At 31.9% G+C, this 19377-nt stretch overlaps 1 protein-coding gene across 2 annotated transcripts; it reads left to right on the top strand.

The window, feature by feature from the left end:
• Positions 1-1749: 1749 nt before the first annotated feature.
• Positions 1750-14048, top strand: LOC132950190 (ataxin-2-like protein). 2 transcript variants are annotated; one of them, XM_061021470.1, is made up of 14 exons: positions 1750-2827; positions 5591-5720; positions 5787-5997; positions 6721-6857; positions 7162-7283; positions 8226-8324; positions 9796-9911; positions 9996-10217; positions 10299-10544; positions 10658-11070; positions 11144-11465; positions 11593-11756; positions 12018-12589; positions 12671-14048. In XM_061021470.1, exons 1-13 carry the CDS (start codon positions 2778-2780, stop codon positions 12534-12536), a joined length of 2751 nt encoding a protein of 916 aa, XP_060877453.1. In that variant the 5' UTR covers positions 1750-2777; the 3' UTR covers positions 12537-12589; positions 12671-14048. The 2 variants fall into 2 exon arrangements, with proteins under 2 accessions (XP_060877453.1, XP_060877452.1); XM_061021469.1 differs by having other exon boundaries at positions 1751-2827; positions 9796-10217.
• Positions 14049-19377: the final 5329 nt, after the last annotated feature.

Here is a 19377-nt window from a genome sequence, read left to right as displayed (position 1 = left end):
CATTTTTAAATGCATATTAAAGTAAATATAATGATGTTTATTGATTATTTTTGGATATTTTAGCATATTTTTTAAATTTTCAAGAGAATATAATGAGAATATTTTAAGGTTTTTTCGAGAATATTAGCATCATATTTAAGGTATTTTAAGAGAATATAAATCCGGTCTTTAGTTATAACCTATCTATAATATTTGACTATTATAATTTACATAGACATATAATATGTCTATGATAATTTATAAGGCCTTCATTAACATATGTTTTTACATGTTTTAAACAAAAAAACCATCTTAAAAAAAAGTTTAAAACGCTGATTTTTTTTAAAAACGTTTTTTTGTTTTTTTCCAACCCTGTTTCATATAGTACGCCACTACGATGATTAATACGAGAAACTTTATGTTAAATAAGTTAATGGCTATTGGCTGGTGACATAGCAGCACATCGATTTAGTGGTTGCCTATACAAAATATCCCTTAAAATATAGCATCTTAAGAGGATGTCAGCGCAGTATTTGTTTTCTCTCTCTGGCCTACGCGCAACATAGACAAAACTCATTTACGAAAAATCTTTTTTTCTATGTTTTTAAGTTATCTTAGAGTTACATTACCTATTACAAAAAAGATAGAGAATAATATTTTTAAGGGAATGACATATCGATTTGTCGAAATATTGTACCAAAACAATTTAAGCATAATTTAAATTTACAACATTTTTTTTTTTATTTCGAAAGTCGAATACAAAGTCAAATAACAATAAAATATAAAATCGATATGTCATTCCCTCAAAACTATTATTCTCTATCTTTTTTGTAATAGGTGATTTTACTCTAAGATTACTTGAAATATAGATAAAATGATTCTGCGTTAATGCGTTTTGTACATGTTGCGCGTGGGCCAGAGAGAGAAAACAAATAGTGCGCTGACATTCTCTTAAGAGATGAACAGGCAACCACACAAGTGAAATTTATTGCCACAGTGTTTCCGAAAAAATTAACGAGTTTCCCGTATTGTCGTATATTATGGTATTAGGATCAATGCACAACAAAAGTCGCAACAGTACAACACATCAATGACTCATGACCCCCAGGGACAGTTGTCTCCTCGTCTGTGGTCCTTTTTGTTGGGACGTTTGCTATTCCCGATGAGCCAAGACAATAATAACACTGTTCGAGTAGTTTCGAACGGACTTGTGATGAAATTATTTATCAGGAAAATAATTCACATCGAGCCACTGCCCACTGGAGTCCGGATTTTGAACAACGCGTGTTTTCTCAACACCCATCAAATTCAAATATACGAATCGGATTACACGATACACATTACACAGTAGGCTGTACACAGGCCGCGACCGGTTGGCACTTGGCGCGCCGGTTCGAAAAAACCATATGTCCGACGACGCACTGTTCCATGAGCGACGCGCGGTTCCATGGACGATGGACCAATGGTTCTGTTGGTGGCGGTGGACGCACCGCGCACCGTTCCCCGCCATCGAAATCCCACTCCCGAATCCCCGCCAAACGACCGTGCAACGCGGACGTTCGCGCACACTCATAAGACTACTGTAGTATACGATAATATTGTATGCACACTCGTGGATCTATATGTACCCATATAATATATATTATAAACAAATATACGTTTAAAATACGTATGTTTTTTTATTGGCAAAGTCTGGTATTGTCGACGCACGAAGTTTTGCGCGAGCCACGGTGTACCGTGGTGGCGTGGTCAAGCAGCGACGTTCTGTAGTTATCGTCCGATAACGCCGTAGTCGACAGTCGTTATAATAATATAATATTTTCCCCCGACCGACGACGATTCGACCATATGCCGCGTCGTCCGCTGTCGCTGTGAGATCGGCCGCGCGCGTCACTACTACTACTACTTCTGTCGTAGTACTATCATATACATCGGCATCGGCACGCCGTCGCCGCCCGTTTCGCATTCAAGCAGCCGCGCCACACGTCTTCGGCACCGCAGTGCCGACCGACCACACAGCGCACAGGTACGCCGCCGCCGAGTGCAGTGAACTTGATCGATTACGTCAGCGCGCGTCGTCGTTAGCCTACTGCTGCTGCTGCCGCCGCCGCCGCCTCTATATAGTTCGCCCCTTTTTTATCTCTCTTTTTTTTTTCCCACGCACACACACACGCGCGCGCGCTTTCGCGTATTATACATATCTGTATACGTGTGCACGCGTAGTAATAACATTGCAATAGTAATAATCATAATAAATAATAATAATAATAATAATAATATAAATATAAATAATAGTAATACAATACGCGCGCTCGTTTTCTCGTCGTGTGTTTATTATCAATATAAAGACGATCGGTGTCGATCGCAAATCGAATCGCAAAAGCGTCTCGTGCCGCCCGTCCGTCCGTCTTTGTTCGACCGCCCGACGTCGACGCGCATCGCGCAAACGGTTCGCCGCGGTTTTTCGCGTGTGCCGCCGACAACGTCAAGCAGCAGTCTCTCTCTGTCGCTCTCCCGAGCACAACGGACCATTACGTTGCCCGCACCCGGTCCCAGACCCATCCGAATCGCCGCCCCGACCGATCGCGAAAACCTTCCGGAAAATCGTCGTCGTCGTCGTCATTCTCTAATAAGCATAATAATTATATATTATAGTCCCGTAGCGTCTCGTGTGCACAGGAAGAGGGCCGCCACTTCCGAACGTCGTATTATTCATCATCGTTCCGTGTTAGAAATTATTCAAAATTCCGGTCCCGACGAAGAACTGCGCCTTTTCCGGCCGAAACGACGACGGCAGGATGAACACGAAGAGAAAAAGTCGCGCCAACACCAACAGCACCGGGACGAGGTGCGTACACGATATTATTATATGGTAGACCATAATATTATTATTGTCATCGTCAAGCTTACAAGGGCTCACTAGGGCCGTAAAGGTATCTCATTGTGTGAATGTTTTTTTAAAAACGGCGATCGAATTGTTTGTGAGACGTGTGCTTGTCGTCCAATTCGGGTAGGCAGTAGGCACGGCGTTATATTTTCGACGCCGCCGCCCGCTCGTAAGCGTTGAATAGTTTCGTTATTACTATACGAAATCAAATGACAATAATAATTTATATAATAATATAGTAAATAAAAGAAAATAGCTTCGGTATTTTATTGTTACACTCGTGTTCGGCGATAACGACGGTGCGCGAATGTTGTCATTTGTCTTACGATTTTTTTTTTTTTCGCTAATCAATGTCAACACAGTCGCCATTTTGTCGGGGATTTTTCTATTATATACCCCGCGTACTACCTACTAATAATAATATGGTAATGATATAATATCGTCTGGTCGACGTTCCCGCTGGTCGGTACAACAATAATGCAAAATAATGATTTTATAACGATAAAATGTTATATAGGTTAGTATACCTACCTATACGTTACTGTTATTATTATTTATTATCAGCGCAGGTAGCTTTGGATGAAAATTAAGTTCATAGAAATACACATTTTCTGGGAACACCGCCGCCGCCGCCACCACCGCACACACGTTTTTCTCGTGTTCCGGAAACCCTAATCGATTTTTCGTAGTATTTTGCTTCGTACGTCGTACCGCCGCCCTTGGAATTCCTATTTTGGATTATCGGAATCGCCTCTCCGAACTTCGAAGTACAAAATGCAAATCGCACAGACAAGAGACGTTTCTGTTACGGCCTTTGCTCGCCTACGAAACGGCGGCATGACGTGTGCGTGCGGCGGACCTTGATATGAGATTATCGTGATTTATATACCACACGAGTCGTTTAGGCGAATCTTGTAGAAAAACCCCCGTAGTAATGTTTAAGAGTGTAATTTTATTTCATCTTTCGGTCGTAATTATCTGTTAGCTTGTCGTTTCACTGTTTTTCTATACCGAACATTTGAATTTGTCGACATGTCATACCTAATTTATCGATATTTGCGTATTCCAATACAATCTATAATGTTAGATAGGTGCTTCAGAGATACTTGGGCGCCTCTATTTAAGAACCGTGAGACTGAATATGAAATCAATGTTATTATATCTCTCTAATTTAGGTGAATAAAATATGTAAGTGCCCTATTAGGTAGGTACAAGAACAGTAAGAAAGACGTTTTTAAAAATAATTAAACTAATAAAATTATTATTTAATGAAATTCTTTTAATTTCTTAATCTTTTTTAATTTCCCTTATCTGTTTTAATATTATGATTCAATGCCTCTTTAGCCTCTTTGTGTTACCCAATACTATTTTACTTATTTACACACTTTAAAGATATAACAAAGGTTATTACATAAACTTCTTTGTTTAATGTATCAATATATAATTATGTTCTGACTGTTAGTGGCCTAAAGGGTGGCCTATGTGTTTAGTATGGGTAGTATCAGTATTTCTGTAGCTGCTATGTATTTTAATAATACCAAAATATATTATCTAAATTATAGTAATTAAAGGAAATTAAATTCAGTGAATATAAACTTATGTATATAAATATAATTTAATTGCTTATTACAATATTCCTGAAAATTCCTGAAAATAATATTCACACCTAACCTTTTGTAGGTTACTTTAAAGTGTAAAATACCTATATTGCTTATTTGCTTATAATTAGTAGGTATGTAGGATAAATTTAGGAATTTTGACTGCTTAAAAACATTTTGATTTAACCAAACATAATTAAGAGTTTAAAATATTTTTAAATTTAACTTAGATTAAGATTTATTTAAAAATAACAGTTCAATGTATTATTTTCTGCTCTTTTAATGATTTTATTAATTGAAGTATAATGACTTACAAAATGATAATGAGTGTAATTATAAAGAAATATTAAGAAAAATTTACTTAGCTATACAAAATTAAACTCAGGTAAAACTCGACAAAATGATTTTATTCAAAAGGTACCTATCTCTGTTTATATGACATAAATCAGCCTAAAATCTACGGATCTTACATTTAAAAATACTATTCAATATTTTGTACCTACTTATTACTAAAATGTTGCCAAGTCCCTAAACGGTAAACAATTTAAATAAAGGAATTTAGGTAGTAATAACTACAGAGATATATTTTGAAATTTAATCTACCCATTATTTTTGTTTAAACATATTTGTGTAACTACTATTTATAAAATTTTTAGTTTTTAGAACACAAAAATGTAAAGCAGGAAGAAAAAAATTTATTTAATGTGCACTTTTAGTTAATATAATTTTGTATAGTGTATTACATAGTAGAAAAACATTAAATTTTTTTACTTTGAAAAGTAACCCCCTCCACCCCCATTTATCCAGAAAATATTGTTTTAATAGTTTTTAACTATTTTTATAACAAGACCTTAACATCTTCTGTTGTAGTTAGTGTTGATTTTAACTTTTAATTTAGTAATATTTTTTCAAATCTGTAGTAGAATGTTTGTCTATCGTATTATTTAATTGATTTATCATTTATTAAACTACATCATCAGTTATCACATAACATATAATAATGATAAATAATTATGTATAACTATCTATTGAATAAGTCAAGTTTAAGTAGAATTTTTGGATACATTTATTTTCTCAATTACCTGAGTAATAAGTCTATTTTGAAAATAAATATTTGTGTTTTTAGAGCTCCTCGGGCCAGAGCCTCATCTTCAGGCGGAAATGGAGTTAACGCCCAAATATCCGGTGCTGATGGAATATATTTAAATGAAACATTTATGCATCGTGTTACTAGTTTAATTGGACTAGAAGTCGAAGTAAGAATTTTTTAATTATTTAGATTATCAAATTATATATATTATTTATAAATTTTGTTTTTTCAGATAGTAACTCATTCTAAAGAGATGTATTCGGGTATTTTGCGCACATTCTCTAGCAATTTTGATGTTGTATTAGAACTACCGCACAGGACTGACCCTCCCCCATCAAGTCAAGCTATAGGTTTAAAGATTGTAGCTGATAAAATGATATTTAAATTTGACAGTATAGTAAAAATTGCTGCGTATGAAACAGATTTAGATAGTATGACTCGAAGTAAGTTAATATATATTATATAAATTTTATCTGTGACTTGGTGTAAGAAGGGCCATATCACTTTTAGACAAATTGGAGATTATTTAGCCAACCCATTTATATTTAGTTATGTTAATTGTATTAAAACGGCCAATGTCTGATACAGGAAGACCAAATTAATACATGCATAGGCCATTTTGACTTTAGTAGATAGAAGTACATAAGTTAAATATATTATGGGCCTATCTTGACACTGGGAACATAATATTATCTATAGCTGTGATATTGGCCGTTTCAAAATCAATCAATAAAGTTTATTTATATAAGTTATCAACATTTTATGTTCAATTGAATATTATTTTTAGGTTTTAATAATAAACATTAAGTTGTTTAATTAAAAAAAGTTAGTTTAAAAAGTGTTTATTTTAGACTTAAGTTTTTGCCAGTGTTATGTTAGGTTAGGTTAGGTTATATGGTAGGTATCAATAATATTTATTATCTATCAAGAATGTTAATGTGAAAATAAGAAAAATGCTTTATTTAATTAAAAATCGAAAAGAAATTAAGTCATCTAAATTCCAAAACTAACACAAAACCCCTGTTAGACTGTTAGAATTTTTAAAAATAAATTAAATATCCTAGCATTTTTTACATTGGCCCTTCTTGCACTAAGCCATATATATGTATTAGATTATTGTATAAGTCAATTTTTATAAATGTTTAATATATAAATGTAATCAATAGATACATTCCAAACTGATACAACTATTAGTAAATATAATGGACAACCTTCAGGTGAAAAAGTATTGGAAATGTGGGAGCCACCATCTATGAATGGTGATATGGATGACTTTGATTTAAGTTCTGGAAATAATAATGCTGTAAGTTGTAATATTAATTATGTTTATTGATATTTTTTAAAAAAATATTAAAAGCTTATCGTTTTTGTTAATGTAATGCCAAATATGAAGTTAATAATTAGGTTAAGCAGTTGATTTTTAATAAATTCAACATATTAATTTGATTTTGTTGGTATTGGAAATACAAAAAATCTCCTTCAGACTGGTATAACATTAATTTGTATGTACTTAAATTCAAATTTTTTCATTCATCAAAATTAAGTTTATTTTACTAATATGCATGTTCTTTCATCATTTTATAATTGATCATATATTTAATTTTTAGAATGGTTGGGATGCTGATGACATGTTTAGAAGAAATGAGCAAGAACATGGTGTAACATCTTCTTTTGATCAAAATTTAAGTGGTTATACAACAGAAATACGAACAGATTTATCAAATTTCAAGTAATAATTTGTCTAATAGTATATCACATGTAGTTATAGTTTATAACAAATATTAAGTTAGTAATAACTAACAAGAAATTAGAAAAATAATTTTTAATTTGTTGAATTAAATATTTTTGTACTTTGTTACTATTAACACGTTCACGACCATATATTGTTGACACAAGGGGTATCTTAAAAATATACGATGTCAACTATAGTTGACACGTGGCTATTGAACTAAATAGGGTTTCCGGGTACGTGATTTTTTTTAAGAACCATGCAAATTGGATGGTTTTATTCGACACATTTTTCTTTATCATTTGATATCATTGGTTTTTGAATAGCTCCACTAGATCGCGTTTTACAAAATTATTAAATATATATTGCGGTTTTTTATAAGAATACACAATTTGGCTGTGGTCGTGAACGTGTTAAGAAGAAACCATAATGGTTTACTTATTAACAACTTGTACCGATCTGAATCGTATCTACTTCACTGTTTATAATATAAGCTACGTACGACAAGAAAAGGACGAGTCATCCTTCTCAATATCAAAACCAAGTATATTTGAATATTTAATTAGGCATCAATATTAGTGACTGAAACCAACCACACTAAATTTATATTGTCAATTAATAAAAATATTAACAGTAAAACTAGATAGTAGAGATTCAATCATAAACTTAACAAATTAAACTAGCACTTTTTAAATATGTTATAATTTACCATTTATATTCTGTATTATAACAGAAATATATTTTAAAATAACACTAGTAAAATATTGAAAAGGTATATATATATACAATTATGATACTAGAACATTTACTTGCTGTATTAGAAACAAAACTACATGGTTCTTATATTGTCTTAAGTTATTGGTGAAAAGTGAAAAAGATCTCACAAGATAGTAATAAACAAGAAGTAGATTATCTTAATAATATGAATAATTTATTTTTTAGAAATGAAGAAGCAAAAGCTGCTCGTTTAGCTCGAGAAATTGAAAGTAATCCAAGTTCTCAAAATAGAGCCAATTTAGAAAATGGCGATGAAGAAGAAAGGTAAATGATAGTTATTAATTATTGATTAGTTATAATTGGGGTCAGAATTTCTATGCTCTAAAAGAGTCAATATGATAATATACTCTAAAAAAAAAAAAATTGTATTAGAATTATTAAAAATGAACAAATTATTTGGGTTTTCTCACAATGTTGGGACTTCTATTAAGTCTAAAAGTCAATTTTTACTTTTTTGTCAATTATAATTAATATTGCTTATAATATAGTCTAGTGAGAGTGAATATAGTGCTTACTTTTCATCTCTATTTTACAATAAGTGTAATATATTTATGTAAATAAGCTTTTTAGATGGACATAGCTTTAGGAGCAAAAGTACTTGGTGAATTCATGATTCATTCGGTTTTCAGATAATTTAACTTTGTTAAATTGAAAATTACTAGGAACTTACACCATTAATTTAAAATAAATCTATTTTTTCTAATTAAAAAAAAAATGGTCACTTTCACTATCTTCAATGGTTTGGTTGTCACATTTTACAACATTTCATAAATTGAATGTTTAGGATATTCCTTAACCCCTATAATATTCTCAAATATGTAAATGTATGTTTATTGTTTAATGAATTGTATTAATATAATTAAGAAATAAAATCAAAAAAATCTGAACTAGTTCTAGCTAATAAATAAAAAAAAAAAATATTTACTTAATATCTATGGAATTAAATTAATTTTTATGAAAATCATTACAAGATAGTCGTAAAGAATAAGCAGGTTGTGTGATTTAATATAAGACAATTTTATATTTATTTGTTAAAATAGGACAATGATCTTCCCATAATTATTATTTATACAATAATAAAACTTATACATTTTATAAAAAAATATTTATTTTCATTTTTGCAATAAGAACCATAATCTGTAATTCCAAGTTTTTAAAATTGGAAAATTTATTGAATTCAGGATATCATGTATAGCTATGTTTGTAATATAATCTTTTTGAATATCAAGCATGAAATATATTTTCTTTATTTTGTTCAGGAAAAATATAAAATTTATAATTTTACAGGACAAAATTTAATTTAATTTAGTTTTAATTTAGAATTAAATTCAAAATATAATCTGCTATACTCTATTCCCCGTAAGTTGACCCACTTGCTGCGCGCATGCATACTGAGCTGCCGGAACATTCAGATCCCCCTGGTCGGAGACTGGCAATCTGTGATTGGTCGGCAATTGGCAGTGCTCGTCATGTAGGCAGTTGATACTGGCGACAATCACCACCAAAGACGCGGTTCAACCAGTTTTTGTCGAGCGAGTGGGTCAACTTGCGAGGAATAGTGTACCTATAGTGTCACATTGTAGTTATTAAAATAAATATTATGCAAGTCAGAAGTATAGAATGTAGATACAATTATTGCAGAAACTTGTGAATTAGATCACTTTTCCTATACTATCTAATTTATAAATAATAATACTGTGTTAAGTAATTTAATTTTTTTTTTTTTTTTATTAAGGTTTGCTGCTGTTTCAAGACCAGCAAGTGAGATGTCAAATAATCACAATGATAGCAAATATAATATGTCTGGACGTCGTAAACCTGGACCACAGCAGCCAGCCAACAGTGCATATGGTTTGTTTAATAGAAACCGTAAACACCCAGAAAAATATTCTAGCAGTGGATCTAATGAGCGATGGGAATGTGTTTCTGGTTCAGGGACAAAAAATAGCAACCAGAATCGAGGACATGCTCATCAGCAAAATGGTAACAGCAACGTTGTGAACAAATCCACTTTGCCTCCTTATCACAACAGTGCTAATCAAACATATGCTGCCAATAGTCGTGAATCACCAGTTTCTGTCAACGGCCAAAGTGATAAGCGAACAACAGCTCCTATTAATAACCGTAGAGAAACTTCTTCTTCTGGTTCAAGACATGGTATTTAATTTGACTCTTAAATGTTATATTTTATACATAATAATATTATGTTAATATATTTATTTATTTTTCATTATTTAGTGTCTGGTCGTAATAATTATTCATCTAATGACAATCAATCCCTACCTTCTTCATCAAGATCATCTCCACCAACAGTTCAAGGCCATCACAATCAAGTAGCAAGTGTGCCTCCTCCTAGATATCAAACAGCCACTTACACTCAACAGACGAGTACAACAAATTCTCGTCCTAATGTTAGTACATCATATGCTGCAGCAGCTGATAAATCTGTGCCAAAAACACAACAACCTCCTCCACCTATTAGAGGTAATTAATATTACCTACTGTATTATAAGTGTTGATGATAAATCCAATAAAAAATAATGTTGTAAATAACTTGTAATATTATTTTATTTAACATTTTTTTTATATTTTAACAGTAAGGGATGAAAGTCTTAATTCTGAACTGAAGCGATTTAGTACAGACTTTAATTTATCTTCACCATCCCCACAAAGTAACCCTAGAGTTACTTCACCTGCATCAGTTGTATCTGAAATACCTAAACAGCATGCTGCTCAAATACCACATTCTGAGCCACCTCCATCTGTACAGGAAGTACCACATGTACCTGAAGAAGTGACTGAATCTCCTGTATCACCTCCACAAACATTATATAAACTTCAAGAAGTGCAGATTGAAAAAAATGTAGAAAATTTAAAAAAAGATCAAACTGAAAAAACTTTAGAAGAAAATATAACTCAGTTGCCAGATAAAACGGTTGTACAGACATCGAAGCTCAATCCTAATGCCAAAGAATTTGTTTTTAACCCAAATACTAAACCTTTTATTCCAGTAAGTTTTATTACTATCAATTATATATTATTAACAAGAGATGTGTGTAAAATGATTTAAAAACTGTTTATAGCGTTCACCTAGTACTCCAAATTCGTCTAGACCAATGACCCCTCAAACGCCAACAACAAATATAGTTGCTACAACTAATCAACATCAACAAATGATTCAAGCACAACATGGACCAGCAATAGCTATTCCAGCTGCTTATCATCATCACCATCATCAACATGCACCTGGTACGGGGCAGATGGTTACACATCAAGCACCGCCTCATCCCCATCCAGCATTCACCATGTTACCTACTGTATTTGTTACTTCAAATTCTGCATTCAATCATCATCCTCACTCAATGCCCCCACAACCACCTAATCAAGCAGGACGATTCCGTAAAAGTTAGTATTGATATAGTATTAAAAAATATATATTTGAATTTCCTAATAATATTATTAGTTGTTATTAGTAATAACAAGATTATTTTAAGTAATTAATTTTATATGATGTTTGTTATGAATAATTTAGTGACTGTGGGAATGTCTCATAGAAGTGATATAGCTTCACAAATTCAAGTAGCTGCTGCAACTGGACAACCCCTTTTGGCACCAGCGCCACTTCAAGCACAATTTGCTGTACCAGGATATAGTCCCCAACCTATGCCCACACCTCAAGCTTATCAACAAGTTCAGGTAAATAGTTATTTTAAAACTTTTTTTCCAAACAATTCAGTGGTGTATTCATGATGGGACATACCCACCCATTCCATTAATTTGTCTATATTGTACAAAAATATTTATCCAAATAATTTGTATCCAACTGTATCCATACAAAAAATCTAAATTCTTAATGCTTATTAATTTTAGAATTAAAAAGGACTGTGGAACGGTTTGAGGAACAGACTATCATTATTAAATGTAAACAAATCAATTGATAATATACTTTTATTTTAGATGGTTCGTATGGTGCCACAGCAAGGAGGAGGCATGATGCCTACTTTAGTGCCTACTTCAATAGCCTACCATCCAGCTAATGCAGGTCAGTTAAGTCAAATGGAAAGTGGTGTACCCCAAGGTCCACCTTCTTACCATCACCATCATCATCACCAAGCATCACAACATCATATAATGAATCAACAACAGACTGCCCAGTCTCCGGCACCACAGCCCGGGCCACCACAAACGCCTGGACAGTCTCAAACTCCAGTTAATTTCCAACAACCTCCACCCCAACAATCACAACCCCCTCCTTTCCCAGCAGGTACTACAATTATGTGTCCTATTTTGCCGACACCTACTGCTTCACAACAGCCATCTGCACCTAATACACCTGGTTCTGCACCTCCAATGCAACAACCTCCCCCACAGCAGCACCAACAATATATTTCCCATCCACACCAGCATCATCAAGCAGCATCAGCGCAAGCGCCTCATGGGCAATACCATTTATATTCAACCATTCGGGAGTCATGAGATACAGCCAACTCATTCAATCCTAGTCCACATTTAGTAAGAGCAATAAAAAAGTGAGTATTTTTTATTATGATAATATTATTAAATTATATACAATATATTCTGTTGATCAAAAACTATTTGTTTACCTATAGTTTCTCGGCGTTTATCAAGTCATACAAATCAATTGTCAGTTCAACCGAAAAATCTTGATTGTCAAGAAGCTTCAAGCTCAAAATTTACCATCATCTATGGTTACAATGATATAATAACTATGAGCTAGCTTTGGCTAAATGTTGTTCAGTAACTGTTATTTATTTATTATTATTATTTTCTCGTTCTTTACAAATGATTATTATTAATTTTATTATTTTTTCCATTGAGAATCCTTCAGAGGCTACTTCAGTTTATTTGTTATGCCAGTATGAAAAGAAAATTCTAGAACATTTATTAATTCGTATATAAATATATATAATATTGTGACCCGATTAATGTTTTTAGTTTTCATTCATTTTTGCATATGACATCTTGTTGGCAATATAAAATTGAAATTATAAATTCAGCTGTTATAAATACAGTTGTTAACAATATCACCTTATATATATTATATATACATTATTCATATATATATATATAAATATACATATATTAAAATATATATTTATGAATATTGTGTCAGTTACATTGTTCTAACTTAACTACACTCCTTGGCTGATGTTTCTTTTATAAGAAGAAAATATCATTCTGGGATATGTGATATTTAGCTGAAATTATAATTTTTACATTAAAAATTACCAGTAGGCAGAGACCAAAATCTTGTTATATTATCTCTGATTACTGGCGATTCATTTTGAAAATAATTGTATTGTGATTTTTTCTTCTTTTTTTTTTTAGTCTTGTTACAAATTTGTTTTAAATTAATTTGCCGTATGATATATAAATTGCTCGACTTTTCTATTTAGTTTTAACAAATTGTTAGATTGGCCGCAGCGTGATCGCAATCTGAAAAAAAATATTTTGTTAGTTTTTTGGGAGTAATTTATTTAGTAGAATTTGTTTTAAATATAATATAAATGTACATGCTGCGGCCAACCTTGGACTTTCATAAACAAAATGTATTGAAATCTACGAGAAAAATTGTTAAACGCTGCGAGACCTTGTTAAAGTTTTATATAAAAGTCTTATTTTGTACATTTTGTAATGCCACGTTCAGTAAATAAAATATTAAACTGTCTCCCGAAATTATTGTAATGTTTTTGTTTTTGATATGCTATATAATTGTTCATAAATCATAATGCTAATTCAGTAAAAATTAGAAACTCATTTTTGATTTTGCTATCCATTTGAACTAATTACTCCTTTATAACACCTTAAATGTATCAATTTGAACAATATTTGAGTTTAAAAGCAATGAATATGTTAAGTTTACATGATTTTTTCAGCGTAGTAGAACTGTTCCTCACTTTAACTTGATAAAGGTAGTGGCAATGCTCAAGACGATAAAAAGTAATTAAATAAATCTAAGTTGTAATACTTCCAACCTCTTATAGTATTGATACAATGCATACTATATTACTATGCGACAGATATAATTTACCCTGTGGCCTGTACTTTTCTGAATGACGAGGAAAAACTAAATAAAAATATGTCTATTATAGTCATTACTCATTAGGATTTGTCAAGGTATTTAATGATTTTAATCATTACCGCAATACGTACTTCAGCTCAAGGCCGGATTAAGGGGGGGTCTAGCCGGGGCGGCAGCCCCGGGGCCCTCTCGAATACCCAAGTGAAAGGGGCCCAAACAATTTTCAGCCGATACACAATTTTCAGTGATTTAAAAAAAAAAGTTTTTCTATATTTTAAAAACCATTTTTTTTATCGACAAAAATAACTAAATAGTACTAAGACATAATATATATTATATATATCTTATTTCGTGCATTTTATTGTTATTAATTAATATTTTCATTGATATAAATAATATCATCAATAGATAATAATGTTATAATTTATGTTATTTTTATCTCTGTAATAACATAGACATATAATTAGAAAATAATTACAAGTATGTTGTATGTGGGTAATATTGCCAGTATTGGTGGAATACGGGAAATCGCTCGCGCTCTAGTATTGTACGAGTATATCTTATCTCGATTCTCGATGCATGTAAGTTATTTTTAGTAGCCCGTAGTGCTTATGATATATTAATCTAGACGATCTAGTATCATTTGCCATTTTCGGTTTAATATTATAACAGACTTTACAGTTCATATTTCTTTTGTGTGCAGTGTATTGTATTATTTTTCATATTGTGTTAACATTAAAATATCCGGATAATCTTAATTTTTTCTAAAATGATGAAATCAAAAGTATTGAGTGGATCAATAAATTTAATAGTTATTATGAAAATTTGTATTTACTTTTATCATAATAAAATGAGTAATTTTATAGACATAAATTGTACAAACCTATTAATTTAATAATTTAATATTGGTATTGAGAATTTGTGAAATAGTTAAAAAAATGTATCGTTCTGCGAGCGTAGCGAGCAGCTTTGTAAAGCATGTTTTGTCAAAAGGGCCCATGTAAAATTTCAGCCCCGGGGCCCAATAGGTGCTTAATCCGGCCTTGCTTCAGCTGGATATAAAATACCTACGTATAGATGTAATATGTTATACCTTGACAAATACCTTTATGGCTTTATACATGTAATATGTAATACTATTTTAATTTTTTTTTTTTAATTTGTTATTAGATGTTAACCAAATGTTATTATAACTTAACAATTAATTGAATATCCACATAAAATAAGGATATTTATAGTTATCAGTAACTATAGTAATTATAATAATGATAATAATTTATATACATTTATAAAAATGAATGTTTGTATGTTACTGAACTTTTTCTAAACTGCTGGACTGATTTTGATGAAATTGAATAGTTTAGATTCCCAATTGGAACTGCTATAGGTTAAACCCGAGGATGTTTTTTTTTTAATTTAAAATAGAAAATTTACAATCTGTAACATATGTACAATAAGCAAATATTTACAAGATTATTATGTCGAGGAGGGAGGCTGTCCAGTGACAGAACCCTCATAAGAATTTTAGTTAAAATATATACAATTCAAAATAATTAACATAATAATTGAAATAGTAGTGTAATAGTGTTAAAAATAATACGAATCGAAGACCTATAAGGTACAGAGGACTTGATCTAACAGGGGTTTTGAGATTTACAAATAAATTATGAGTACTTAAAAATTATTAAAAATTAGCTTAACATAATATAATAATAATTATATATCATGTTGATCCAGACAATTTAATTTACAAAATGATAGTAAAATCAGTTTATGAAAAAATAAAAATTGATATTGTTTTTTAGCTCTTTTTTTTTAATTCTATAAAAATAACAGTAGATTACATACAATTATTTATGTATTATATTAGCAGATTCTATAAAATTGTCGGAATGTTGCAACTCTTTTTGAGCCATACCGTGCTCAAGGAGGGATCGGAAGGGCTTCAGCCCCCCCCCCCCCACCATGAACACTTAACAAACATAATATTTGTACTTACATAATAATTCATAATGCAATTTAATTACGTACCAAAAAATTATAAACTTCTCAAACACTGTCTAAAGGAACTGGCGGGATAATGCATTCGAATAATAGAATGTCTATAAACTGCGGACCAGTTTTGCATAGTTAAATTTGGCAATTTGGCATGCCAACTATAACTGAAATAGAAAACCAGAATAGGTACATTGCAGATCACAAAGATTTCTGTAAAAGTACATACGATTTTTCAATGGACTGTAAAAGTACTGAGTATAATATATAAGTTCTATGTATTTATCATAGTAAATAATATATTTTATAATACCTATCTATGGTAATCGTCAATTGTCGACATTCGTCGGCGACAATTAACAATTCTAATAATTTCAGCGAACCAAAAAATAATAAGCCATCAATATGGACAGACAGTTTGTTGAGCCGTATATATTATAATGTAAGTTTTAACAGGCAACGTAGCCAGGATTTTATTTTAATTTTTTTTTTTGGGGGGGGGGCGTCGAAATAAATGTTAGTACAATTTTTATGCTTAATTGATATATAAAACCCTTTATTTTTTTTTATTAACTGACTAATTAGTATTTTCTTCAAGCTCACGTTTCGAGTCATTGTCTAACCGCGGATTTGTAACTGCTGTTTTGAAAAATTTGTCTAATGCCGCTCGCTTCATGACAATTAATACAAATACCTAAGTCAAATTAAAAAAAAAAAAAAAATATTAAAATAACGTCAAACTTATTATACAAAAACAAAACTATATTGCCAAAAACGAAACTCGTGTTTGTCTCGCACAGTCGCACTCAATACACGTGTATAATTAATATCTCATGAAACTGAAACCCAAACGTGATTTCCGATAACATGTACAAATGTCACATATCTGCGATAATATTGTTCGATGATAATTGACGTTATACGGCGTTGTTGACGTGACAGTGTGTCGGCCGTCAGGTCTCCGCGATATAATTCGACTTATAGATAATATTCGACCGTTCTATAGTGGTTTATTTTCGTACCACAATACAATAACATTTTTTTGAATAACACATATTTTATTATAATTTACCATACCCCGTGGACCAACCCCCTCCCCCCTGGATACGTGCCTGAGTTTTAACCCAAACTCGCACATTTCGTTATGATCAGGTTATTTTCATTAAATATTTCGATACTTTCAAGTTTCAGTTCGGAGCGAGATGAAGATGCAGTGCCCAAACTACGCCAATCTGGGCCCGTGTGTAAATAAAATGAATGCCACCCCTCCCCTTACTCTTGAAAGTTGAAAGATTAACCTATCGACTATTGTAAAATTAATTTTTCCAAATTTGAAAACATACTTAATTTTAAATATAAATAATTATCAAATAACAAATAAATTGAACATAGCATACATTAACAGTCAAATAGAAACTCAGAAATACTAATACTGTACTCACTTTAAAAAATCATTTATTTATTATTTTATAAATTTAATTATTCAAATAAATATCGCAACAAAGTTTTCACATACGTTATCAACAAATGGATAGCTTATAATTGACCGACTACAAAACACCGACCGTAGAAGATCCCGCCTTTTGAACGTGCAAAAGCGGAGCCCGGTATCGTTTTTCCCGCATAACAAAAATAGATACCAATAATTGAAACGCGTAAACACACTGACACTATCAAAGCGCACGTTCCTTCGTATGACGCTCTACAATCGATTGCAAAAACAAATTTTTTAAATTTCGGTTATACAGGCCGCAAAAGAAACGTTGATGTATGATAATGTTGTGTACAAAACAAAACAAAACCGATCTATTGTTCAATCTTTATTAATAATTATTATTATAACAAAATGGTTTCAATTTTTTTCTTTCTATGTATTAATAAATTTTTATCATTGGGCTGGGGCCCTGTGCTCGTGTGTTCGACACACCCAACACACCCGGTTATTGCGGCACTGTCAGAATATGGACGAAGATAGCTGTTTCTTCGGCAACGGCGGCACTCTAGCTAGGTTTTACCGGAAGAATCGATGTTTACGCGTAAGTTTGTTTTCGTTTTATTTTGGGGCTTACGTTTACTTTTTAGACTTGAATTAAACGTTTATTGCCCCGGACAATCTGTTAACTGGGTGACGTAAAAGCATTTATACGTTTAATCCCAAAAGCGCAATGTATAAAATACGCGATACCGAACAGTCCGTCTTCGTTTCACCACGTCAAGTTTAATACGTATACCTTTTTGCATACACTATACGCCGGGCAGTGGCGTGGCGAACTTCATTAACTTACGAGGCACAATAATTTATATTGGTAATTATAAATACTTATATATAAATAATTACTTATTTACGTAAATGGAAACTGAGAATGATTGGCTCAGTCTCACTGTCTTAGTGTGTACTTAATAAATTATTTACTATATCTGAATTGCTCCTAGTCTCCAGGATACCCACCACCCTTAAAGCTGAGGCACGTGCCTCAAATAAAGTCCTTCGTCACGCCACTGCATTAATAGGTACTCTATTTATTGAAATCTGAACTTATTTGTTTATTCGTTGTTGCTTATAAATTACAAAGTGACTATAGTCCCAATCGAACGACTGGAATGATTATAATATCAACGGCACACGTTAACTCGCTGACGGAAAATTTACTAATATTATTGCTGAACCCTTGGACATAATAACGAAATCGTATACAAAGCCGTGTCGGTATACAGCACATTTGCACAATAATACATAATATTATATTAATACACAAATACATATTGTGTTTTTATATCAATGGTACCTATACGGCTATACCTACAGGTAGATACCGACAGTCTCACGTATATGGTACAACCGAAAATACCTATAGTCTATACACTAGGAAATTAACAAGCGTAATGTAGGTAATATATAAACAAACTATAATAAAAAATAGCAAGGTATTAGGCAGGGGGTTTTTGAACCATAGAATCATATTTTTATATTAAAAAATGTAAAATTCATTACATAGGTCAGCGTTTCTCGACCTGTGTTCGATATGTCCCCAGTCCCTACATAATATTACTAACGATACAAGTTGAATGAACGCCACCGAGCAAGATTGACGAGAAACCTAAATGACAAACCATATTCTAAAACAGAACAAACCAGGGACAAATATATATATTATACAAATATAAATTTAATAACTATTAAGCAATTTGGAGAGATGCAAAACCGCGGAGATCAATATTACACATGTCATTCTTTCCATGTTATCGCAGTGTTTTTGGTTTTTTCGACGTAGGTAGGTA

This window comes from Metopolophium dirhodum, chromosome 8 (genome assembly GCF_019925205.1).
Source record: "Metopolophium dirhodum isolate CAU chromosome 8, ASM1992520v1, whole genome shotgun sequence".
In the NCBI taxonomy this organism is placed as follows: Eukaryota; Metazoa; Arthropoda; class Insecta; order Hemiptera; family Aphididae; genus Metopolophium; species Metopolophium dirhodum.
Note: the sequence above shows the minus strand (reverse complement) of the source record. Positions and strands in the feature narration are given on the sequence as shown.